Source organism: Phragmites australis, chromosome 9, assembly GCF_958298935.1.
Source record: "Phragmites australis chromosome 9, lpPhrAust1.1, whole genome shotgun sequence".
Lineage (NCBI taxonomy): Eukaryota > Viridiplantae > Streptophyta > Magnoliopsida > Poales > Poaceae > Phragmites > Phragmites australis.
The window spans coordinates 21,462,696-21,485,902 of NC_084929.1; the positions used below are offsets into that span (position 1 = coordinate 21,462,696).

Sequence of the window (23,207 nt, forward strand, 5' to 3'; positions counted from 1 at the left end):
TGGATGTGAGAAGACATTGTCTATGCTAAGCGATCACTTTTATTGGCCTAAGATGAGGCGTGACATGGAAAGGCATGTGCAACGATGTATTACTTGCCACAAGGCCAAATCAAAGTTGAATCCACACGGTTTGTATACTCCTCTACATGTTCCCAATGCACCATGGGAGTATATTAGTATGGATTTTGTTTTAGGATTGCCTAGAACTAAGAGGGGGGAGATTCTATTTTTGTTGTTGTGGATCGACTTTCGAAGATGTCATACATTATTCCGTGCCACGAGAGTGACGATGCGTCGCATGTTGCTAACTTGTTTTTCAGGGAGATCGTGAGGTTGAATGGTGTGCCACGTACCATTGTGTCAGATCACGATGTGAAGTTCATGAGCTACTTTTGGAAGACACTTTAGGGTAAGTTGGGGACAAAGTTGTTGTTCAGCAAAATTTGTCATCCTAAACTGATGGTCAAACGGAGGTGATGAACCGCACACTTTCAACACTACTAAGGACCATGATCAAGAAAAATCTAAGAAAGTGGTAGGTCTATTTGCCGCATGTGGAATTCACTTATAACCGGGCTGTGCACTTCACTACTCAGATGTGTCCTTTTGAGGTGGTGTATGGTTTTAAACCGATTATGCCGCTTGATTTGCTGCCACTTCCAAGTCAACACCGAGCAAATATGGAAGCGTCAAAGCAAGCTAACTATGTCAAGAAATTGCATTTGAAAACAAAAGAAGAAATCGAGGAGAATACGAAGTATAATGCTGAGAAAGCAAACAAGAAAAGGAAGAAGCTATTGTTTGAACTGAACGATTTAGTGTGGTTACACTATCACAAAGATCATTTTCTAGAACGACGCAAGTCAAAGCTGCTGCCAAGAGGTGATGGACAGTTTAAAGTATTAGAGAAAAATGAATGACAATGCATACAAGATCGAGCTTCCGGGCGATGAATAGGGTCTGAGCTCTACATTCAATGTTGTTGAGTTTTTCGGTGGTGACGATAACGCCTTTTCAAGAAGGGGGAGATGATGAGGATAACCTTACGACACATTCTTCACTGCCACCTAATGATCAAGATATACGCATCAAGTTGCTAATTAGACCAATTACAAGAGCACGTGCCAAGAAAATACAAGATCAAGTGAATTTGTTTCTTAATGACCATACCATTAATTTGAAGGAGAATTTTATACTACCTCAATTTTGTAATTTACTTGTGCTTAGGTATTTGGATCAATACGATGCACAAAAAGAAAAAGAGCTGCATTGTTTGTTGGCATATAGACCAAGAAGAATTGAGGGTTGCATGGGAGAAAATGATTATCACAAGGTATCTAAAGATCATATGCGGTTGTATATGGACTTTCCAAAAGCATTGGAGACTTGCCTTCAAGGTTCTAGATGGAATCAATCAAGGAGCAGCAAGATAGGAAAGATTGAAGCTGACTCGGACTCAATTTATTGTAGCTAAACATATGTCGATTAAAAGTACCATAAGTCTCTCATACGAAGTCTGTTTAGGCTATATAATTACCCGTTGGGAAACTTATTTGATAACCTTTCCAACGGATCTAGCCCTGTTGCCAAATTCATAACGAGCTGGTCCCGATCATCAAAATAATACATCGGTCTTAACTTAGGTTTCCTTTTTTATGTTGTAACGAATTCAATTCGGTTTCTATAGTCCTATATAGTATATATAATTAAGTCCATGACCTATAGAGGGCAGACACTTTATGCATAAGATTAAGCTTGTTCTTTCATACCAGTGTTTATACGAGGATAGCTAAGAGAGAATTAGGCAATTATTGTTTATCGTTATGCAATGCAAGGTCAAGTCATCGTTCCACTGAGAATTAGGGACTTGACGTTCGTCACTCGTGGTCTTGCGACGATCATCTACATGTGTATATTGGGTGTACTCTGAGAAGTTGAGGGTTCACACATTGGCATGATCTATTTCACATTTTATATCATCGGCTCTCCGTAAGAAGATGAGGCCGCCCTGTATCATCATATGTAATAGCTAAGCCTAAAGCCACCATTATATTGGTCAAGCTGCAGCCGTGCGTTAAGCATTGTGTTTGGTATACGTAGTTCTCCTACTCCAGTAACCAATATCGATCATGATGGTGCGATATGTGTCCGAATCCGCCTGCCGCCCAGTGCCCGCGCATAACACAAGCACGCCACCAGATCTTGCTCAACTGCCGTCTCGTCGCGCGCAGGGCTCCGATCGATCGACCCTTCGCCGTCGTCCATCTTCGCTGCGCCACGAGTTCGATCGGTCAGCGTCAGGCGGCTGAGCCGGCCCATGATGCTTGGACACGCGATGTGCGACTGGAAAAGGTCGTTATATTAGGTACACTTGGATGATCACCGTGCTGCATTATTCTTTATTGGTTTCTGGAACGGCCGGGGCGTCGTTACCAGCCAAGCCGCCCAACTTGAACTGAACAACGACACGTTGGCCGGGCGTCTTTGGAAAGAGAAAGCAATTGCGGTGCACGTAGCAGGTGCCCCTGCTCCTGCTCCTGCTCCTGCTCCTCCTCATGTGGCGTTCGCTTGCGCGCGTCCTGGCCTCGCTTTCGGCAAGAGCCGGCCGGCCAGCGTACGTCTTGCGAGCGCTGACGTCGCCTCGCCCGGCGGAGGGCTGGATGCAGGGAAAGGGACGCCTGCACTGCACGAGCACGGCCACCAAGTCTGCCGAGCTTCGGCCTGAATTCCTGCGACTTCGTCTTACTCTTGGTCCGCTTGCCGGTACAGATTTCACGCCGGGTTTATGCCCAGTTTCCAGCGCAAGAAAAAAAGCTAGTCAATGGACTCTCGATCGTTTTTTTTTTTTTTGAGGGGTCAGGTAAACAACCGATGTAGCTCGAGTATGCACGCACGTGCGGTCGTTTTCCTTCCATTTTTATCCCACTTTCCTCAGACGTAATTTGACTAGTCGATCGCCTCACGAACGGACCAAATTGTTTACTTTATCGGACGTACCAAATCCAAATTGTGCGGCGCAAATTCCACTTTTCCTGATAAAAAGTATAAGAACCCGTCAAGAAATGCACGGTTGTTTGCTTAGCTTTTTAAGCTTTCGATACAGATACTGAAAATCGGATCATGATGTGACCAGCGTGGCGCGATGCTTCCGTCCTCGGCGTGCGTGGCTCGCCTCATCATGAAAAGGATGGTGCGTGCGTCCCCACTCGTCTCCTGCCGCCGGCGGCTCGCTCGTCGAACCTGATTGGTACGTGGGCTGTGGTACGGACACCATTCTCTTCTCGTTTTCTTTAGCAACTTGGATAGGCCGCTGATTCCACACCGAGCTATTAGCCCATCTTCAACTATATTTTTTTCATTTTGTTTCCTTTTCGATTCCCTTCTCTGTTTCTATTCTCTTTATTTTCTCTCATTTTCAACAGTTTTCTTTCGATGAGAATTGCGAAAGAAAATGAGAGAGAATCTCGTCTTGAAGGAAATAACCCTACAGATTCCATCGTGATGGAAATCATAAAGAGGAACCGTTGCGACACTGAAGGAAACGAAAATTCATTCATGACGAAAATCTAACCCCTGAAGGGAATCCTAAACCTTAGGATTAATCTTACAGGTGTGTCTGGTTGCTTGTACGACTCTAGTCTTAGTTGTATCAGCGAGCTAGTTCATCTAAGCCAGTCTGGATGCATACGAAGTCATTTTGTTTGGTTATTTGTATTTGTTTAGCTTGATCGTGAAGGAACAGTGTTTGGTTGCCAGCAAAAGACATCCTGTGTGAGATAAAAATTTTAAAAAATATTACTATGATATTTATTTTGCATAATTATATTGTAATAGCCTTTAATTTATCTTATTAAGCCTTAATCGATTGTGGAACACACTAATATCGTTTAATACATTCATTAGTTGGGCGCCGGGCTTATCATTAGTTGGGAACCAGTGGCATCCAACGAGTTTGACAATGGATAAACATCCAAAATCTATGCATCTGCTCAGCCTCGCTAAGAGCCTGTGTTGCATTTCTTAGCTAGATTTAGAGTCTGTTTATTTCAGCTGGAGATTATAAAAAATAATTTATAGATTGTGGATTGTAAGAAACTGAATTGTAAAATCTAGATTACGGATTGTTATAATCTGATGGAAGGTGGATTGTTAGATTGTTACAATCTAGATGTTATATTGTATCTATCTGGATTTTATCACTAGTTTTTTATTTTAGCTTTTAGATTATGATCACACTTAAGTTTTTACAATCTAACTATTTATTTTAACGTTTAGATTATGATCACACTTCAATTTTTACTATTCAAAACAAACAGTCCTTTAAATGGTATACGATAATCAAACACATGCTACCTACATCATCTAGGAATAGCAACCGAACGCACCCTATGTAACCATGAAATAGTGGCCACTGGGGCTCGGGCTTCCTCGAGTTTATTATACTATCATGAGCTGCGTACCAAAGAGTTGGGTTGGGAGTTGGGACTCGTGGGATCTTCCGCGTAAGCAGCGTGCTGCGGAACCTGGCCGAGGCGCTATACCGCAGTCAGCCAAATGATGTATGGGCCGACGATGGAGCTGAGTTTGATGTACGGAAATATTGTGGGCCGCTTTCTAGCTGGGCTACCGCTGGAGCCGCAAGCCAGACAAACCGATAAATCGGCCTGACAGCGTTTTGATTAATCTTTAGAACAAATCATTTTAACCCTTTCAACTCATGCCTTATTGGATCTTTCGACACTCTAGACGAAATGCACCTGACGAGATCATATTGCCTCTAAGCACCGAGCAAATAGCTAGCCAACTTCTCCAACAATTAATACTCTACAAGTTTATAATTTCTCTATCTTAGGACAAGATAGAATTTGAGTCAGCGACAGATCTAGCACGGGGCGGTCACCCCTTACCCCAGTGTGCATCCGAGTTCCCCAACCTTCGTTAATACATAGTTAAAGATCTTACGGCCCAATATAGAAAAAACAAGTGAAAATTAGTAGCTTATTCGTGAATGAGTGTGTGACTATAACAGCTTTCAGTTTGTCACTTGTTTGGCCCATTAAAATATTTCGGCAAGTGAGCAGCCCAGAGTGCAATTGACTAACTGAGTTACAGAAAAACACTTGATCTGTGGATCACGTCTATTTCGCTGCTCTCACGATCTCACGAGGATGTGAAGCCATGGATGGCGAGCCCTAGCAGCGCGTGCGTGGGTGGTGGCTGAAAGGGTCGAGGATGTCTAAAAGATGATGAATTAAGATAATTAAAATTAATTAGTTCTAAAAACTTTGTAAGATAAATATATATTAATTTTTATCTAAATATATTTTAGATTCATTTAACGTGTTTACTCTACCGTTCAAAAGATTTACAACTTATAATTAATTCTGATAAACTACTCTATAAAGATAAACATACAATAATAAATTGTAAGAAGTAAATACAGAAATATAAATAAGGTAGAGAGAGTAAACGTGGCACAAATGATTTTTATCCAATGGTATCGCTAGCATAAACACTAACCTAATTCATGTTGGTGCATCCATCAAGGTTATAGCTCCCGGATGGAACCTGTCACGTTCCGAAATCTGTAATTGTGTGTTTTAATCCTAAAACATGTAATTTTAGCTTCATGTTCCAGTTTGGGTCACTGGAGCACCTCATTTTGAATCAATGAGGTGGGAGAAGGAAACTAAGAGAAATAAGGGAGCTAGAAGCAAGTCTGGACTTTTCCTCTATGTAAATGGGGCCCACTTGGGTGGAAAATATCTCTCTATAGGTGGGCAACAACACTCTCTCTCCCCCTCAACTTGCCCATACGTACTACTCACCCACTCCACCAGATAAGGCTTTTTGAGGAAGCAAGTTGGAGTTGGCTGTCTCTCACTCTCTCTCTTAGGCTCCCTTTTTCCCCTTTGGATCCCTACCTCTGGGAGCAAGATCAAGGTACGTATGTGGTACTCACGTGACCACCAGCTTAAGGACTACTCGTCCATCCAATTCATTTTCAGTTTTTCCGAAGGAATTCGAGCTGGTTCTGAACTTGTTTGGTGTTCTTTGGGAGAAGCAAGGAAGCAGCAGTTTTTCCTCTCTTCTCCAAGCCATTTTCCGTCGTTTCCTCCTTCAACTGGCGGTCACCAACCTCAGCAAAGGACATTGGGTGAGTTTGCTAGGCTCCCATAGCAAGTATGCTCATTTTGGTTGGATAGATCTTGAATCTGGAACTAGGGTTGCAAAGTTCTTAAAGTTTTTCAGTCTGGGAACAAATAAGGATTTATGTGGATTTGAGTTAGGAATTATGTTGCTAGGAGGTTGAGCAAAGTCTAGACTCTGTACACCCTTCTAGGTATTTTTACTTTTGGTTTAGAGACTCCTAGGTTAGTTTAGCCCAGTTTTTCCCCTCGTAATGGCTGCTGTTCTGGAGCTGCACGAGGAGGCTGATTTTACTGTTCATCCACTGTAGCGCCCCGATCCGGGGGGGTACTGTTCATCCCCCGTACCCAGTACTCCGTGTACTCCGGTACTGTTTATCCCCGATACCCCGAGTACTGTTCACCCGAGCACTCCGGTTACTGTTTTATCCCCGGTACCCCGAGTACTGTTCCCCAAGCACCCGAGTACTGTTCATCTCGATACTCCGGGTACTGTTCGTCCTGGCATTTTTCATCCCGTGCCGAGTACTGTTCATCCCCGGCACCCCGAGCACTGTAGCAGTGGTCGCAGGACGGTTATCAGACTTTTCTGGAAGCTGGTAGCTTGTAAAATTCATAGTTAATTCGTACGAAACTCCAAACTTCATGAGACCAGTTGCGTTGGCTTCGTATGAACATGAACTACATGTTAAAAATGTTGAAACTCATTAAATACGTTCTGAGAATTTATTTATTAATTAAATGTATTTCAGCTTAGTTAAAGCACAAATAGTCAATGCCATGTTCGAAAGTTGTGAGACCACTTGAAAAACTCTTGTTTTGGACAGTGCGATCTAGGAAAAATATTGTCATGTATTGTGAAGCATATTTTTCTTATATGGTCGCATTTCATACATGCTCATTACATTGCACGCGTTGCTCTCTATAGTGAACGCCGATCTGTCGATCCCGGAGGCCGTGGGCGATCGTGAGGCGCCCCACCTTTCTGATCCAGGGCAGCAAGGCAAGCATCTATCATATTGCACCGTGTCTACTTGAAAATCTAATATGTTATCTACGCTTATGTATACATTGCATGTGTCGAGTACCGAGTTGGGTAGAACCTATGCCTATGCATTCTCCCATTTCGGTCACGTGTCATGTGTTATTCCATTGAAGCCTAGTGGTGTCGTCGCGGTCTAATTTTAGTTCGCTATGCTTAGTGGTACTTAGGCTTTCCGGTAGAAGTCGATGACAACGTCCACCGTTGTCGCGAGCCTAGGACTTATTACCTGTTCACATTTGTGGTTATGTTGATGATGTGTCGGTTTGGTGAGTGGTAAGTTGAGACGAGGTATGGGCGGTGTTAGGGGTGTCATCTGCTCACGAGGAGTCCTCAGGCAGTTCGGGGAGGGAACCCGGACACCGTAGACCGCTTGCACCGGTTAAGCACCGATCGTCGGTGTAGTCGGCTTTAGCACTTACCTTACTCACCACATGCTGATATAATGGTAGGCGAGCCGGTTACCTTCGCAGACGTGGTCATGTGGGCCTCGTCATAGACGGTGTGAGTCCGGTTTGAGTCCGGGCTTTTAGCGGTATTAGTTTGCTCGGGGAGTAGTTCTAATACCGCCGTGCCGAGCTATGATTGATCCACATGGTTGGGCCTGGTTGGGAAAGGTTGTCACGGGTACCCCCTTGTGTGCATCTTAGCGAGTGGCACAAGTCGTATGGTCCCTGTGTCGTGTGGGTCCAGGAGTATCCCCCTGCAGGGTGTATAATCAGTTCGAACTGCCGCGCTCTCGGTCATGAGCATCGCTATCGCTTATCTCCACCGAGCGACCATGTTTTGGTCGTAGAGTTTCGATGTGGGTTGTGGCATGGTTGGATTGGGGTGGTTTGGTCGGTATGTGGTTGGTGGTTTGGTGGGAATGGTTTGCTTTTATACACGCGTTGTTCATATATCTGTTTTGATCAGTTGGTTGGCAGGGTTTGAGTCGGTGGTTGGTTAAGTCAGTTGCTTACACCTAGAGTCTAGGTTGCTTACCGCTTAATGAACTTAAACATGTCTTAATCCTTGCTACAGCTTTGAATGCATGATCCTTAGAGTCGAGAATATATATACTCATACTGTGTAAGACTTGCTAGTACCTTCGTACTAAGGGGTGCTGCCCTTAAGTTGCTTTCAGGTTCGCAGGTTGGCGAGGAAGAGGCAGTGTTCGGCTACTTTGTGCCTGCCGATCAGGGTGGCGGGCAGGAGTAGCACCTTCTACTCCGAACTTCGGCGCTTTTGGTATGAAGCCTAAGGCGGCTCCATACTCTTTTGTTGTATAGGTTTATCTTCCGCTGCATAGTTGTTGTTGTTCCTCTTTTGTTGTAAATTGTGGAAGCAGTTGCATGTTTAAGTATTTTAATACAGCTTAATTACTTGCTCTCTATTAAACTGTGTTGTGATATTTGAGTTGGAAGGCATGTGTTCCGATCCTGGGCACAAAACACGTGCCGGGACTACCGGAATGGTATTCTGGTTAATCATCGAGGTTGTGATTATGAATAATGATCCTCCTGATGATTAATTAGAATACTATTTGGACGGTTCCTCACAGAACCGGTCACGATCCTTAAGCCACTTAGGTCTTAAGTAGGTTGAGCCGCCAAGCCATCAAGCCAAAGTCTCATCATAAGCTTCTCTTTTGATCAGTTGTCACCGTCTTCACCTTAGAGCTTGAGCTACCAAAGTAAGAATCTCCGCATCTCATACAAGAGTTTTGTCATCGTTCTACACCAAGTCAGAGGGTCAATAAGCTTAAGCCACCAAAGCTCAATATGTCGGCAAGTCACTAAGACTCCAAGGTACCAGCGTACCACTTGGTACAAGTTAGGATCCCTCTTTGATCCCCTCTCTAGGCAGCACTACCTAGCAACAACTCTCTCTAGGCCTATTAGCATTAATAACTTTTTAATCATGTGTTTAATTATCTTAGATGATCACTTTAGCACTTTGATAGTTTGGATGTCTTCTTAAGTGTCTATAAGCTTCCTTTAACTACAGCATACTCAAATGGTCGAGTGAGGAGTATTTATAGCTTCAACCTCATGAACTAGCTGTTGCTACAATGGCTATAACAAACAGTGAACATCGGATGATCCAGTATCAATAGCAATACAAACACTGAACCATTCGTTGTGTACAGCAGTACAAACTAGCCGTTGAAACTCCACTCAAACCTACTGTGAACACCAGATATTCTGGTCTAATATTGAACTCCATCATCAGACTATCCAGTGTGTAAACTTGAGCCAATCGAGCCACATCTTCTCCATTGTTCATTGTCTGGTATATATACTTCTAATCATCGGACTATACGGTGTATACAACCACACTACACTCGAATTTGCAATATCTCCTGAAAAAGACTCTTGTTAAGCCTCCGGTATTTACTCCTTTTCATCACCGGACTATCTGATGTGTATAACTCTTCTACTAAATCTCCTGAAAAATGCTCAGGTGTATACTCCTGATCACTAGAACATCCGATGAGTTCAAATCCATTCTTATGCAAATTTCACTTCTCCTATAAAACGCTCTGGTGTGCACATCACCTTAACACCAGACCATCTGATGTGTTCTACTGAAATACATCTTTTGAGTAAAAACACTCCGATATGTACAAAGACCTGAACACGAGACCATTCGGTGAGGTTATTTTCTTTGAAACTTTTCCAATTCAATCAATCTTTATCCCAGTTATGATGATTTCTTCATGTATTACATCCATAAGACTTACTAAAATATATATTTGATAAGTATATTAGTCATATCAACTATATCATCATTAATTACCAAAATTACATACATATATTAAAAAAAACCATGTTCACTATAGCGGCAGAATGCGGGAGCTCGGAGGGCGAGCTGCAACGACGATTGGCAGACGACATAGGCCAACTAGTGCCCGCTTGCACTAGGCATGCAGCAGCGGCCGACGTCGGCCAGGCGAGCGGAAGCTATCAACAATCCAACAAGGCACGCAAGTGATTTTTTCACCGTGAGTTGTGAAGAAATTTGAACTGTTGGTTATATCAATGAGAAGGAGATTTTTAGAAGCATTGATAATAATATAATCATAAAACACTTTCAAGTGATGAAAAATCAAATAATAGTATTTTCTCTATAGTGGTATGTTGCATTTTCTCTCTTGATATCTTTTAATATGTATGACTTTGAATTAAAAAATAATTATCATTACTACAGAATTGATCATAGATGGTGGTTTATCACTGTCAATTGTGCAAAAATCGGCAGTGAAAATGTATCACTGTCGGTTCTTAACCTCCTGCATCCGAACTATGATGGAGTAACTAAGAACTGACACTGATAGTCTATCCAGGCCTGGAAGTTTGAACGATTCTAGTTTCGGCTCGCCCTCACGTCCAGCTCCAGAGATTTTTCATGACAGCGAGCACCTCTGTCTTATCTCCTCCACCACGTGCGTCTCTGTCTCTCTTATCACCCCTTTGGCCTCTTTCTCCTCCTCCCCTCGCGAGATACACGTCGAGATCCAACAGGGATCCACTGTGGGATCCATCCATGGATCGAGCTGGGGCCGAACGACAGACGACGGTGCAGTGCGGACAACGAGCTGGGGCGTGGCATGTTATGTGGATACAACCTTCGTGCCACCGCATTTGGATATGTGTATCATCGAGCTAGGACCGGGAGCGGATGGCAGACAGCGGTGCGGTGCAGACAGCAAGCTAGGGGCGTAGCATGTTCTGTGGCGGCAGCTTTCGTGCCACCGCATCTGGATGTGCGTGTGTGGGACGTAGAGCTGGTGCGAGCGGCGGGGAGGGGGGTCCATGCAAGGCGGTGTGTTAGGCGAGGTCCACAACAGCGATCCAAGCTCCACAACGGCGAGCGACGTGGCAACAGGCTTGAGTTTTTTTTTTCTGGAAACAGCTTCACTGTCGGATTCACAATCGGTAGTAATAGTACTCGACTTTCACTATCGAAAGCAAAACTGGTAGTGAAGGCCGATTTACAACCGGCAGTGTTAGCTGGTTCTATAGTAGTATATGATTATATTTAATCCATTTGTCTCATGTTAACACTTATGAATGATCTCATTTTGATTTAATTATTGACTCCGGCACCGGTCCGATGTGCTTGAAAGCACCTAGTTACTTAGGCAGATGAGAAGAACTGAACAAGGCAAGAAGAGTACGTACTGAATCAAAGCGAGTTTTCATTTTTCCGGAGGAGAGAAAGCAATTGTGAAACCCGTTTACTTTTCATTTCGAAGACTGTCTTTTGTTAGTATTTTTTTCACATGCTGGATACCACCGAAACTATCATGAGCAAACCTTCCACCTCCTACTCTTCTCTCCGTCCCCAGAAGATCTACTAAACCTTTCCGAGAAATCGTCTTGAGCAGAAGGGGAATTGATAGGAAGTGGTTTGAATCAATAGGTGGCAAAATCCGACGACGTAGTTACTTAGCTTCGCGAGAATCAGAACGGATGCTTATATTGTAGGTTGATTTATGGACCAATGCAGGGTTCAGGGGATAAACCGACCAATTCATTATTTTATCTTACATTGTGATTTGTCGTTGTTGTATCCCCTTGGTTTTCGATTTGCTCCATGTAACAGACCCAAGGAGGGAGAAGGGGGAGCCGAGGATAGGAGAAGATTCTATAAGGTTCGAGAGGTAGAATTGAGGAGGGAGGGAGGAGGCCATGTTCAGTATCACCAATCGTTTACAGAGTTGAAGCTTGTCTCTCGCTCACGCTACAAGGCTAGATAGCCGATCACCCATTAGACTATGTCCAAGAGATTTTCGTCGCGAGCGAAATTCCTATCGTGAAGGAATTTTCGTTCCCTTCAGCGCTCCAACGGTTTCCCTTCACGGTTCTCGTCACAAAGGGATTCCAAGGTCATTCCCTTCAGGACAGGATTCTCTTTCTTTCCCTTCGTGATTCCCCTCGAAGGAAAGCTGTTGAAGATGAGAGAAAATAAAGAGAATATGAACGAATAAGGAAACAAAATAAAGGGAATATGGTTGAAGATGGTCTTACAGCCGGGTCCCACTTCGCGCCTTCCCAGCGGGATGCAGAGCAGTGGTGCAGGAGGCAAGGTTCAAAATCGGACCCAGGTGGTTACCGAAAAATCATGGTTACCATGATAACTGTTCGAAATTCGGCAAGAATTCGCTTAAAATTCACTCGGTTAAATTTGAAATTCGGACAAAAAAATCGCCAGATTCACCGTTCGATAACTGGTCGAATTGGACTGGTTACCAAACTTTTGCGATAAACCGAATGGTTTTTTGATAACAGTAGGCTCGATAACCGAGCGATTTTGATCGAAAACCGAGCGATTTGAAGCGATAACCGATCAGTTTAGTTGCATTTCTATGATTTATAGGAAAATCACAAAAAAATCAGAAAAAATCACAAACAAATCGAAACAAATATGGCATGAGATTTGCTATGTTTTGTTTAATCAGAAAAATTTTTGGCACGACATTTGCTATATTTTGGATATTTTTAAGGAAATAAATAGATACTAATAGCAATATGAGTATGACCATATAATTGTTTTTATCGAATATATGCATATATTACTTATGTAGCACCTCAAATTAATAACTATGTCCAATTGTCCATACAAATAAATACTAATAGAAATACGAGTATGACCATACAATTGTTTCATCGAATATATGCATACATTACATATGTAGCACCTCAAATTAATAAATATATTGAATTGTCAATACAAAAGCTAAAAACACAATCACATACTATCCATCAGTACTTACCAAAGTGATAGTCAATGTTTAAAATGTAGTTTGCATAGTATCCACACCACGTGCAACCTATGAGATGAAAAAAAATTAGTATAATACTATGGTATGAAAATAAAGTAGTTGCAGAAAGTAAATTATCATCGCTTTCAGAGCACCGGCTTAGGGGGCGATTAAATTTAGTTGTATTGTACTCCTTGATGGACATGAGCATTATCTGTCGTGTAGATAGCAACTCTGTCTTAAACTCTGTCCAAGTTTGCCCCGTCTATGCAGAAGTGGTTGACTACTATCCTTGCAATATAGCATAAAACTCAGGGTCTTGCCACTCATAGACCAACTGAATAGGAGGCTCTGACTGAGCATCTGAGACAGGATAGTGGTATGGATACGATCCAGAACTACTCTACATACCATAGTTGTTGGAATAGCTCCCACTATCTTGTGGTCCGTCATGGACATCCTGTATGACATGCCTTTGTGAGGATGGGGCACCGTTGTCCTGATCCTATGTGGTATGCAAAAACTGACTCTCACTAGTGAATTGCATGGGAGCAACGACAGAGGATGGGCGTAGAGGAACACCGCCTCCCTGACCGTCATCGTCAGGGCCATCTGTTTTTGAGCTGCTGTCATTCAACTCTTGGTAAGTTGGGCCCGGGTTACTATCCATGCTCTCATCGCTTTGTATTTGTCTTTTGCCCTTACCCTTAATCTCCTTGCTCTTCTTTGGATACGCCACTTGTTTCTTTCTCTTTCCCGTGTGTGTCACCTACCACTTTAGCAGCTCATCGTTGCAAATCTTGTGGGTTCACTGTGTCTGTCACTATGTAAGTTGGCAGGGGTATGTCCCTATCTGTGTCCTCCTCATCAAGCTCTGGGGTAGCATTTGATCTACCGGTCTCCATCCAGTCCCAGAGCGGATTATTCTACTCATTCAATGTGAGCTCCATAAGCCACTGAAATGGATCATCATCAACAGTCGACTTGATGCCTACATCCAAATTATTCTGTATTCTCATGTTGTAGTTGACATATACCAACTTATGGAGCTTCTTGTAGCTTAAGAAGTTGTGAAATTTTGTGTGGATAAATGCAAATGTACTTCAGTTCCTCTCACACCCACTAGATGAAGCGCACTAAGACACTTGGTGCTTGGCAAGCATCGTTAGTGTAGGTGTAGATGAACCAAACATAGGCCACCATTGCGTTGCAAGTAGGTAAGGTGATATAACGTTTAGAAAAGTAGATAAAGTGATGCAACAGTTAGATATGTCAACGCAATTCATACCAGGTTTAGTCCTGCCATCACAAGCCATCCGTAAAGCGAGCGGACCAGCGAACGACAGAGACTTTGTCCGATATATTTCAACCTCATTATGTGCTTCCGCGATAGTACTAACATCATTCATCCTCTCGAATGCCTCCTAGAGATCTTCGAACAAGTTTGGACCCGTGCCATATGCGTAGTGCGTGCGGGGGTTCAATGCGGCCGCTGTAAGTTGATGATCAAAGCATTAGTACTATAAGTATTAGAACCATAAGTATTAGTACAATAAGTATGCAAGTGGTAAGAGTGTATCACCGGCATTCATGTAGGTCTTATTCGCTAGATTATGCATTTTGCGATCGACAATTACCATGTACTTTTCAAAGGAATCCATATCATTGTGATACAACGAATCGTACTCCTGCTTTACAACAGTGTATCTCAGGAGCACCTCACTCAATGTTGGCACCTTGCCTTGATCAGCAAATCGGAGGAAGGCATACAATGGCTGAACGGAATCGACAACCATTTTAATATTATCCCTGGATAGGCAACTATGTGCATATCTCCCAATATCAAAACTAATGTAGCAAGACTGCTGGAGCTCATTAGATGCCATCCATTGCATGAACCTATCTTTTTGGCTTAGAAAGCTTTCAAGAAATAGATAGTTTGTGCCAAATCTTGTGGCATTCCACCTCACCAACTCTCCACCAATCGCGGTTTTCATCATATCATGTAGCTTTGAATGATTGTACAAACATCGCAATATGGACCTTGCACTTTGAATGATAATTTCGTGTTCTCTAAATTCACCAACTGATTTCAACATTAAATTTATCGTATGCGTCACGCAAGCCTGCCATGTGATAGCAGGATATTCCCTTCTGAGAACCTAAAATGCCTTCTTATAGTTGGACCTGTTATCAGTCACGATCTGCACAATACTTTGTGGCCCTAAATCATTAACCACTGCTCTTATCTCCTGCATAAACGAATCAGCTAAATAAATATGCAACAATTGCAATACTATGTTACCAACTTAGCAAAACAATGTACCTCTTTCAAATACTTTGCATCTTGATTGTAGCCAGTTGCATCTATGGACTTGTGAAAAAACATCCGACCATTGAAATATATAAGGAAATTAATAATACTCATGTGTGTCGGTCCAGTCCAAGAATCACATATGATGGTCACACCATAATCTGGCCATTCTAGCTTCCACTTATCAAATATCTTCTTCAATGCACTCTTGTTCTCATCCAGGTACTTACCATCTATATCCCTGCTAGTTGGAGATGGTACACCCTCGCCTGTTATAGAACATATGGTCATAAGTCAAAAAGAAAGAAAAATATGTCAAAAAGAAAGAAATACGACAACAATAAATTCATTACAAACTTAATCACTCACCTATTTTGGTGTTTCTTTCACTGCGGCAATAAAGAATGTGTCGTCCGGCCTTCTACTAGGAATACCTGAAGTGTGGAAATATTTGGATCATGCCAAACCAATAGCTTTCTTCGCTTTCTTTCCCTTCGCACTCCATGACCCGGTGTCAATCCTCTGCTGCACAGGGGCTTTTGCTACAGCAACATTGTAATATCTGGCACTTGGTGGTGGCTCCCTAGTTGAAGATACCCTGCTAAGCATCCTCTTTAACACATTGCCTCCTCTGTCACTTCCACTGTCACCTCCATGCTCGTAGGACTCACCTGCCCTCCTCCCTAGACTGAGCCCTGACACGTTGCACCAGTTCCTCTTCTGTCTCCTCATTATCGCTTATCAAATCTACCTGAACTCTTGCTGACTCTTGCCTCCGAAACCTCTCCTCAGCCTTTCCCTTTCTCTTATCTCTTGCCTTATCCAGCTCACGTCTGAAATAATCACGCACATCTGGAGGCACCCTATCACAATGTATAACATTCGATCGCCCTGCCCAAATGTTCTTTCAACCTTGTGGCATCACTGCCTTTCTTTTCTTCATTGCAGTAATTGCACCTAAACCCCAGAGCCAAATTAACCCCGTGCTGCCACACCACATCTCTATTTGCCATCAGTTACTCCAAAACAACATATATCATCCTATTAGCACTCCACAAAGTCCAACATCGAGAAAACATTGAACAAAACTAACTACTAGGTGCTGACCAACGCTTTCGGACACTAACTAACCCTAACAAGTAACAACTTAAACACGGACCATAACGGCATAACCGATACTAACTAGTTTGTATTGTCTTTGATGGAAGTAGAAAGCTCAATGGTTAACCTACTAATAATTATGTTCATGCATGTTAAATTGATAAACATGTGCTATCATGTTGCTAGTCATGCATAAATGTCTCAAGAAACAATTAACTTGACCAATGTTAACAACCCTTGCCAGTACAAGGTAACAACCGTGTGCATCGGGCTAAAAACCGACGCAATAGGGTCAATAATTGAGTGAATCAACCACTAAATCATCCTAATTGACCATACAACAAACTGCCAACCTTCTAAGAATGATTACCGAACGAATTACATGAAAAATCGCTAGTATACAACGGTTACCAAACGAAGAGATTCAAAAATCACTCGGTGTTAGGCGCTCCGTGCTGCTATTCAAAGGCAGACGGTAACCTCTCAAATGCGGTTGGTTATCGACGCTAATCTCTCGATAACCGAAGCTTCAACGCCGGATTTCCATAGCACTATTGCAGATCTGGCTGGCCGGGTGACGAATCTTCGTTTTTGTTGTGGGCAAACATGAGAAGAAAGTGAGCTGTGCACTGACGCGAGCTGAACGCCGACTTCCCTTATCCATTTGAGCTAGGCCAAAATGGGCTTATTGCACTGTGCATTCGGCCTGTTTCGGCCTTTTATTCATTTTCAGCCTTTTTACGAACTTCCAATCTTTGAGCAGATATTTGGTGATGCAAACAACATTGTTTTTTGAAAATTCTTTTCATAGATAGTCTTATAATTACCTCTAGTTTTTTATGGAATTTTTTCTAATTTTTTTTAATTTTTTCAAAAATAATTTGAATTTTTTTTAATTCAAATTCGGTTACCGAACGTATTATGAAACCGAGCCGGACCAGTAAGGTCGATTACCACGGATTTCGAGCGGTAACTGACGTATTTTTGAGCTCTAGCAGGAGGTCGTGACACTCTGTCACTCTTCTCTCGTCCTTGTATTATGCGTTTGTGCTTCCATTAATCTGCTTCCAGAGCACGAGTAGATCTTCAAGGAGGTGCGAGGGGTTTAAGCCCCTCTACTATCTGGCACTCCCCTGTAGCCCTAAACTTACTCTTCATTTTTTGCAAGAGAAAAAAATTAAGAAGAAAATGAGGTAGAAAAGGAGAACGAAAATCAACCTCTCTCTACTTCGTCGCATCCACTACTGCTCCAGAGATATCTAAATCATATGTCTAACTAATCTCGATCAATTTGTACAACTCATGACCTATTCTCACGACGATAGTTATATTAAGTAGGCCCCCCACCTCACTGCCATGAACACACTTACACACATATGGAGGTCCGGTATGAATCCATGGCCTCATAATGCGTAAATTATCAAAGTTTTAAGCCCATCTGCTTGGTTGCTTGAAAGTTGGTACCATTTAAGCTAAATTAAGGTTATCTTCAATCATTTTTTTAATTTCATTCTTTTTCTGATTTCACTCCTCATTTACAATCCTTTTATTTTTTCTTATCTTCAATAATTTCCTTTCAAAATGATCCGTAAAGGTAAAAAAAAAAGAGTTCTAAGATGAAGAAAATAACTTTATAAATCCATTCATAAAGAGAACTGTGAAGAGAAATTGTTACAACACTAAAAAAATAAAAATTTCTTCGTAAAAGAAACACGACTGGCGAAGGAAATCTGTGAGAGATGGTAGAAACCGTTGTGACCAAATTAATTTGTTCTTTTCTCTGAAATTGCTACGTTCATACCCGGCAGAAATTCCTTCGCAAAAAAAAGGCAGAAATTGGCGTGCGGCAGTACGAGCGTACTACTTGGACCTTTTTGGCACGGATATCTAGCGCGCGCTGATTGGGCGGCGGATGAGGCACCTGTGTGAGCCACACCGCGCCTCCCCACGCCGCACAGCCTTCTCTTAGGCCACGCGCTCACGGGCTCGCTCTCAGTCGCATCCCGCCGGCCGGCCACCTCCTCGCTCTTGCCATTGCCCATGGCAGCGGCGGCATCGCCGGCGGTGTGCGCGCGGGCGTCGGCGTCCGGCTCCCGCGCGGGCCGCCTCGCTATCCGCGCCGCCGCCCTCCCGGTGGACGGCCGCGGTGACGGCGCCGCCGCCTACAAGGAGCTCGGTGGGTTGTCGCAGCTTTAAGTACATACACATGATAATACATCCCTGTAGGCTCCGTTGGAAATGGCATCTCTGTTCGAAATCTTGTGATACCCATTGTCGATGTACGAAAGTGGATCTTTTGGTGACTGAATAAAGGAAAAAAGGGAAGCAAATGCGCCCATTTGTTGGGTAAATAGCCGACATTTGCGGGTGCGAATCATTTGTATCACCAAAAGTTGAAATACTGTTAAAACGAAGCTTAGTTGACAGACAAGTTTATGGTTTTGGGTCGTTCCTTCCTTTTCCTGATAAAGAGCAGTCCTCAATGTACAGTTCAGTTTCAGTGAAATTTACAGCCTGCGTTAACCATATGAATAATTAGGTACTTTGTATTCTTTCATTGTTTCAGAATTCAAGTATTTTGGGCATTCAGTTCAGAAACATGTTCATGCTAAAAAACTTGAAATTTAAATCCAAAATATTCTTTTGAAATCAAAGTTCAGACGCAGTGATAATACTACATTGAGCCAAAGCACACTACCTGGACAAACTGCAAGCATGAACCCCAAAATCTAAAAGCGCTGCAAAGCTGATAGACTGATCGTTGTTGTTTGTTTGTTATTTTAAGGTTTGTATTCCTTGAAAAAGAGGATTGAGGATGCAGTCGTCCGGGTTGAAAATACTGCATCCAGCGCGCTGGAGTTGGAGGAAGCTCGGAGAATCAAACAGGAAGAAGTATTGCGGAGGCGTAACCTGTGGGATAATCCAGCTAAGTCACATGAGACACTCTCTGCTCTGGCGGATGCCATCCGGGTGGTCGACCATCTCAAAGACCTTTGCTATAAGGTGGCTTTTCATGTAATTTCAGTTCAACGAACAATTTTTTGTCTCAACAACCAAGATTTGAACAAACAAAATATGCTTTCTGTAGTGTAATAGTTCATGCATATGGACAATGTTTGGGAAGATGGACTAAACTTCTTTCCCTTCACTAAGCTCTCCAAATTTAGAACTTCTCATATTTTGGTATTGAATTTGTGCAAAAGAATCTCCAAATTGAAATTTGCATTTCTGGTTTTCTAGCTCGTGAACATTAGATATATTGCGCAGGCTGAAGAGGCTAAATTGATCACTCAACTAGCGGAGATGGATGTCATAAATGCTGAACTATTCAAGCAAGCGTACAAAGCTTCTATAGATGCTAATGAGTATCTAGATCGTTACCAGATGTACAAGCTTCTTAAGGGTCCGTATGATATGGAGGGAGCTTGTATTATTGTCACTGCAGTGTCAGAGGGTGTTGCTTCTGAGGTAAGTTAGTTGTGATTACATTGTATAACTTCACCTGACTTTTACATAATCTTAGTATCTTACCGTCCTTTTTGTTTTCATGAATTTGTCTTTAATTGAAATTCTGCTATCAAGTGAATGGAAGAAATGATACCAATGGGTAGTCAGCTCAGTTCTATTTATTTCTTCCAAATATGTCAAATAGCCGATATAATGTAGTACACAGAAGCTCGTGTTTTTTGATATAATGTAGTCGTTCCAACCTTTTGAAATTTTGATATTTTTCTATTGCAGCTATGGGCAGAGAAGCTCTTTGGTATGTATACAAGTTGGGCACGGAAGCAAGGTTACAAGGTTGGACTGACTGAGAAGATTGCATCAACAAGTGGTCATGTCCAGTCTGCAGCGATGGAGATTGAATCAGAGTACATGTTTGGCACCCTTTCTGGAGAAAAAGGAATGCATCGGATGATCTACTCTTCCCTTGAAAACTCTGGCACTTATCAGGTGATTGTGTTTTCTGGCACTTGAGAACGCTCATAGCACGGCGGTAGGTCCTTCAGTTGTGAGGCAACCGACCAGTTCTCGCAAAAAAAGATCTCTCGCTGTGTGTTGTTTTCATTATGGTCCTAGGCGGCCGTAAAGTCGCTTTCGGTGGTTCCCCTAGGTTGCCGGCCTTCGGGGTTTTTTCTCAACCTATAGCTGACAATGCCTTTGGGATGTCCCTCCCCTAAGGTCGAGTTTTTTTTTTCTGTTGTTATTTATTAATTTTACCATAATGCATGAGAAAGTGTTGAGTGTCAAGTTTTGATTACTATACGTGACAAACTTTCTAATGCAATTTCACATAGTACTTTAGCTGCTCAACAGGATATTTCATGCTATAAATTACTCAAGCTATGACAAATAATGCTTCAGTCACACAATTTCTGAATTATTTCAGTAGAGTTGACTAATGTTCATAGACTGACCAAACATGAATGAAACTAATTAAGTTTGAGACTGACCATATAAAATTTTGTTGGCTACTCTCAAAGAGGCCCCCAGAGGAAGTCACAAGTCATTATATGAGGTTCGACCAAAGTTGTGATATTCCAAGTAAATACCTTTGAAAAAATATCTTAGTAATTTCTGCAGCACTTTCTAAAACAGTCACACCCAACATGCTGGTGTAAGTGGTAACATTAAGTAACATGCTATGAATTCTGATTTTTTTTTAACACTGGGTTTAAAGAGTAGATTGCGTGGTAACACTTTCTGACTTGGTATTTCAATGCTGAACCTCCAAATTTAAGTTTTAACTCTTCTTTTTGCCTCTTAATTTTGATGAAAATCTAGATTCTAGATTGTGTGCACAATTCTATCATTATCTTTTTCCATACGCTGCTTTATATCAGAATGGTTAACCCAAAATTTACCAAAGCTTGCAGGCCTTATCAGCTAGAGTCGACATAATTCCCCTGTTCTTGGATAGACCAGTTAATCTTCACTTGGATGACGATGATATAGAGATTTCTCCCTCACCTTGTGAATATAAGAAGCGAGATAGCAAAAATGGAGCTGCTGTTAGGGTTCAACACATACCAAGTGGAGTCACTGCTGAAAGTTCAGGTACGGAACAAATGCCTATTGCTTATGCAAATGTGAATTTGCATGTTCTCGGAAAAAAACAATTTGCATGCAATTGTGGTTGGAATTTAACAAGGTGGTCTTTCAATAGGTGAGAGAAGCTACTTTTCAAACAAGCTAAAAGCCACGAGTAGGTTGAAAGCAAAGCTCCTTTTAATAGCTAGAGAACTGAGAGTATCGGAAACGAAGTTGATCAACAAACAGGCTATAGAGGATAAGTGCAACCGTGAAACACGAAGATACACATTTGGTCCACAGAAATTGGTCCATGATCTCAACACAGGCACCCAATTATCAGACCTGAACTCGGTCCTCGAAGGCGATATCGAACCGTTCATCAGGGGCCGTATTATCGCCAGACAATGATGGTACACCAAGGTCTCAACAACTGATTGATCTGTTCTCATTGTGACCCTGTACATTTTATTTCTTTTCTGTTACAAACCACACGACATTAAAATATAACCTTTGTAAAATATATCACATATCAAGCCAGAAGGCATGACACCAGGTATACAAAGCATCAAGTTCTTTGCACCATCTGCTTCATTACATCAAGACTCAAGTTCATTCACTCCTGATTTGTTGTCAATACCCCTCGCGTCGTCTCGCCAGGGGCGATACGGGGGTGACCAAACCTCCTCCCCAGCCTTGTTACCTCACCTGGCTTAGCTGGCGGTGGTGGCGGTGTCAAAGGCATCTCCTGTGGACCCCCCCTCCTTGATCTACGGTGGTCATGAACGGAGGTTGAAGTGGCAGCAGGTGGATTGATGCAGTGGTGGTGTATCCTATACCATGGCCGCCAGCTCCATTGCGGTGTTCTTTCCTCCATGTGCGTTGCCTTCTTGATCTGCATGGTGGCCAGGTTTGGCATGTCGGTAGCCTGACGCTCGTGGCCGGTGTACGACAACTTACACCGCCCATGTCTTTGGTGACCACATGGGTGCCTACATGCTTCTCGCAGCCACCGCGTCATGGGTTCAAAGGCGGTGACGGGTGTGATAGGTGGTACAGGGGCTTCACGCTAAAGCCTTGCGACAGTGATGCTCTTGGACGTCATTCCCCTCCTTGTAGGTGTAACTATGGTGCCCCTGCTTCCCCTTACCCTTAATGGGTTCTCCAGGTGAAAACTCAGATCTTATGTCAGATCAGGCGATGACGGTGTCTTGACGTCGTGTCCTGCATGGAGGCATCTCTTTGGAGTTCATGCTCGCTCTATTGGAGCTCTCTTAGAGAGAAGATGCTTAACTGAATCTCAAGGGTTTGCCGATCAGGTTGTTGGTTGTGCTGGGTGGTCGTCCATCACTATTCGATGGTGGCAGTTGGTTGTGTGCATCTTTAGGGGCAGTGATTGACTAGTCGCCTCAGACTTTGCTATGTTGTGGATGCTTGTGAGCTGCTTTAGCTGCCCCTGCTGGTCGCCTCCTATTTGTGATAGGACGTTGGTTGGAGGGGAGTCTTCGAGATCCTCTCAATCCATGGTGTAAGGCCATATGTGGTGCATCAAACCAGCATTTCTGTTCTAGAGTGTATGGTGGTTTTGAGCTATGGATCTGGGTTTGAGACTCAGTGTTGCTTTATGCACACCTAGTTTTAGTTTTTTCTTCTTTCTTTCTTTTTCCTTTTCTTTTATAATGGCTCAGTGCATCAACATTTTGTGGGATTTAGAGGCCATAAGTATTTTATCTCGAAATAAAACTTCCTTAACATTAAAAAAAATTATTCATGACTGTAGAAAGATGAATATACTACATAATTATGGATGTTGGGTGATTT

General features: G+C 42.7%; 1 protein-coding gene across 3 annotated transcripts; it reads left to right on the plus strand.

Annotated features, from left to right (window-relative positions):
• The first annotated feature begins 18,238 nt into the window (after nucleotides 1-18,238).
• On the plus strand, nucleotides 18,239-21,980 carry LOC133928789 (peptide chain release factor PrfB3, chloroplastic-like). Of its 3 annotated transcripts, XM_062375277.1 has the most exons (6): nucleotides 18,243-18,531; nucleotides 19,141-19,358; nucleotides 19,623-19,823; nucleotides 20,097-20,309; nucleotides 21,233-21,413; nucleotides 21,523-21,980. In XM_062375277.1, exons 1-6 carry the CDS (start codon nucleotides 18,396-18,398, stop codon nucleotides 21,795-21,797), a joined length of 1,224 nt encoding a protein of 407 aa, XP_062231261.1. In that variant the 5' UTR covers nucleotides 18,243-18,395; the 3' UTR covers nucleotides 21,798-21,980. The 3 variants fall into 3 exon arrangements, with proteins under 3 accessions (XP_062231262.1, XP_062231263.1, XP_062231261.1); XM_062375278.1 differs by lacking the exon at nucleotides 21,523-21,980 and having other exon boundaries at nucleotides 18,239-18,531; nucleotides 21,226-21,385; XM_062375279.1 differs by lacking the exon at nucleotides 21,523-21,980 and having other exon boundaries at nucleotides 18,239-18,531; nucleotides 21,277-21,385.
• The last annotated feature ends 1,227 nt before the right edge of the window (nucleotides 21,981-23,207 follow it).

Coding starts and splice junctions, on each gene's coding strand:
- LOC133928789 (XM_062375277.1), top strand. CDS start 18,396: ATGGCAGCGGCGGCATCGCCGGCGGTGTGCGCGCGGGCGTCGGCGTCC. Junction 19,359..19,622: donor TCAAAGACCTTTGCTATAAG/GTGGCTTTTCAT, acceptor TATATTGCGCAG/GCTGAAGAGGCTAAATTGAT. Junction 19,824..20,096: donor CAGAGGGTGTTGCTTCTGAG/GTAAGTTAGTTG, acceptor TTTCTATTGCAG/CTATGGGCAGAGAAGCTCTT.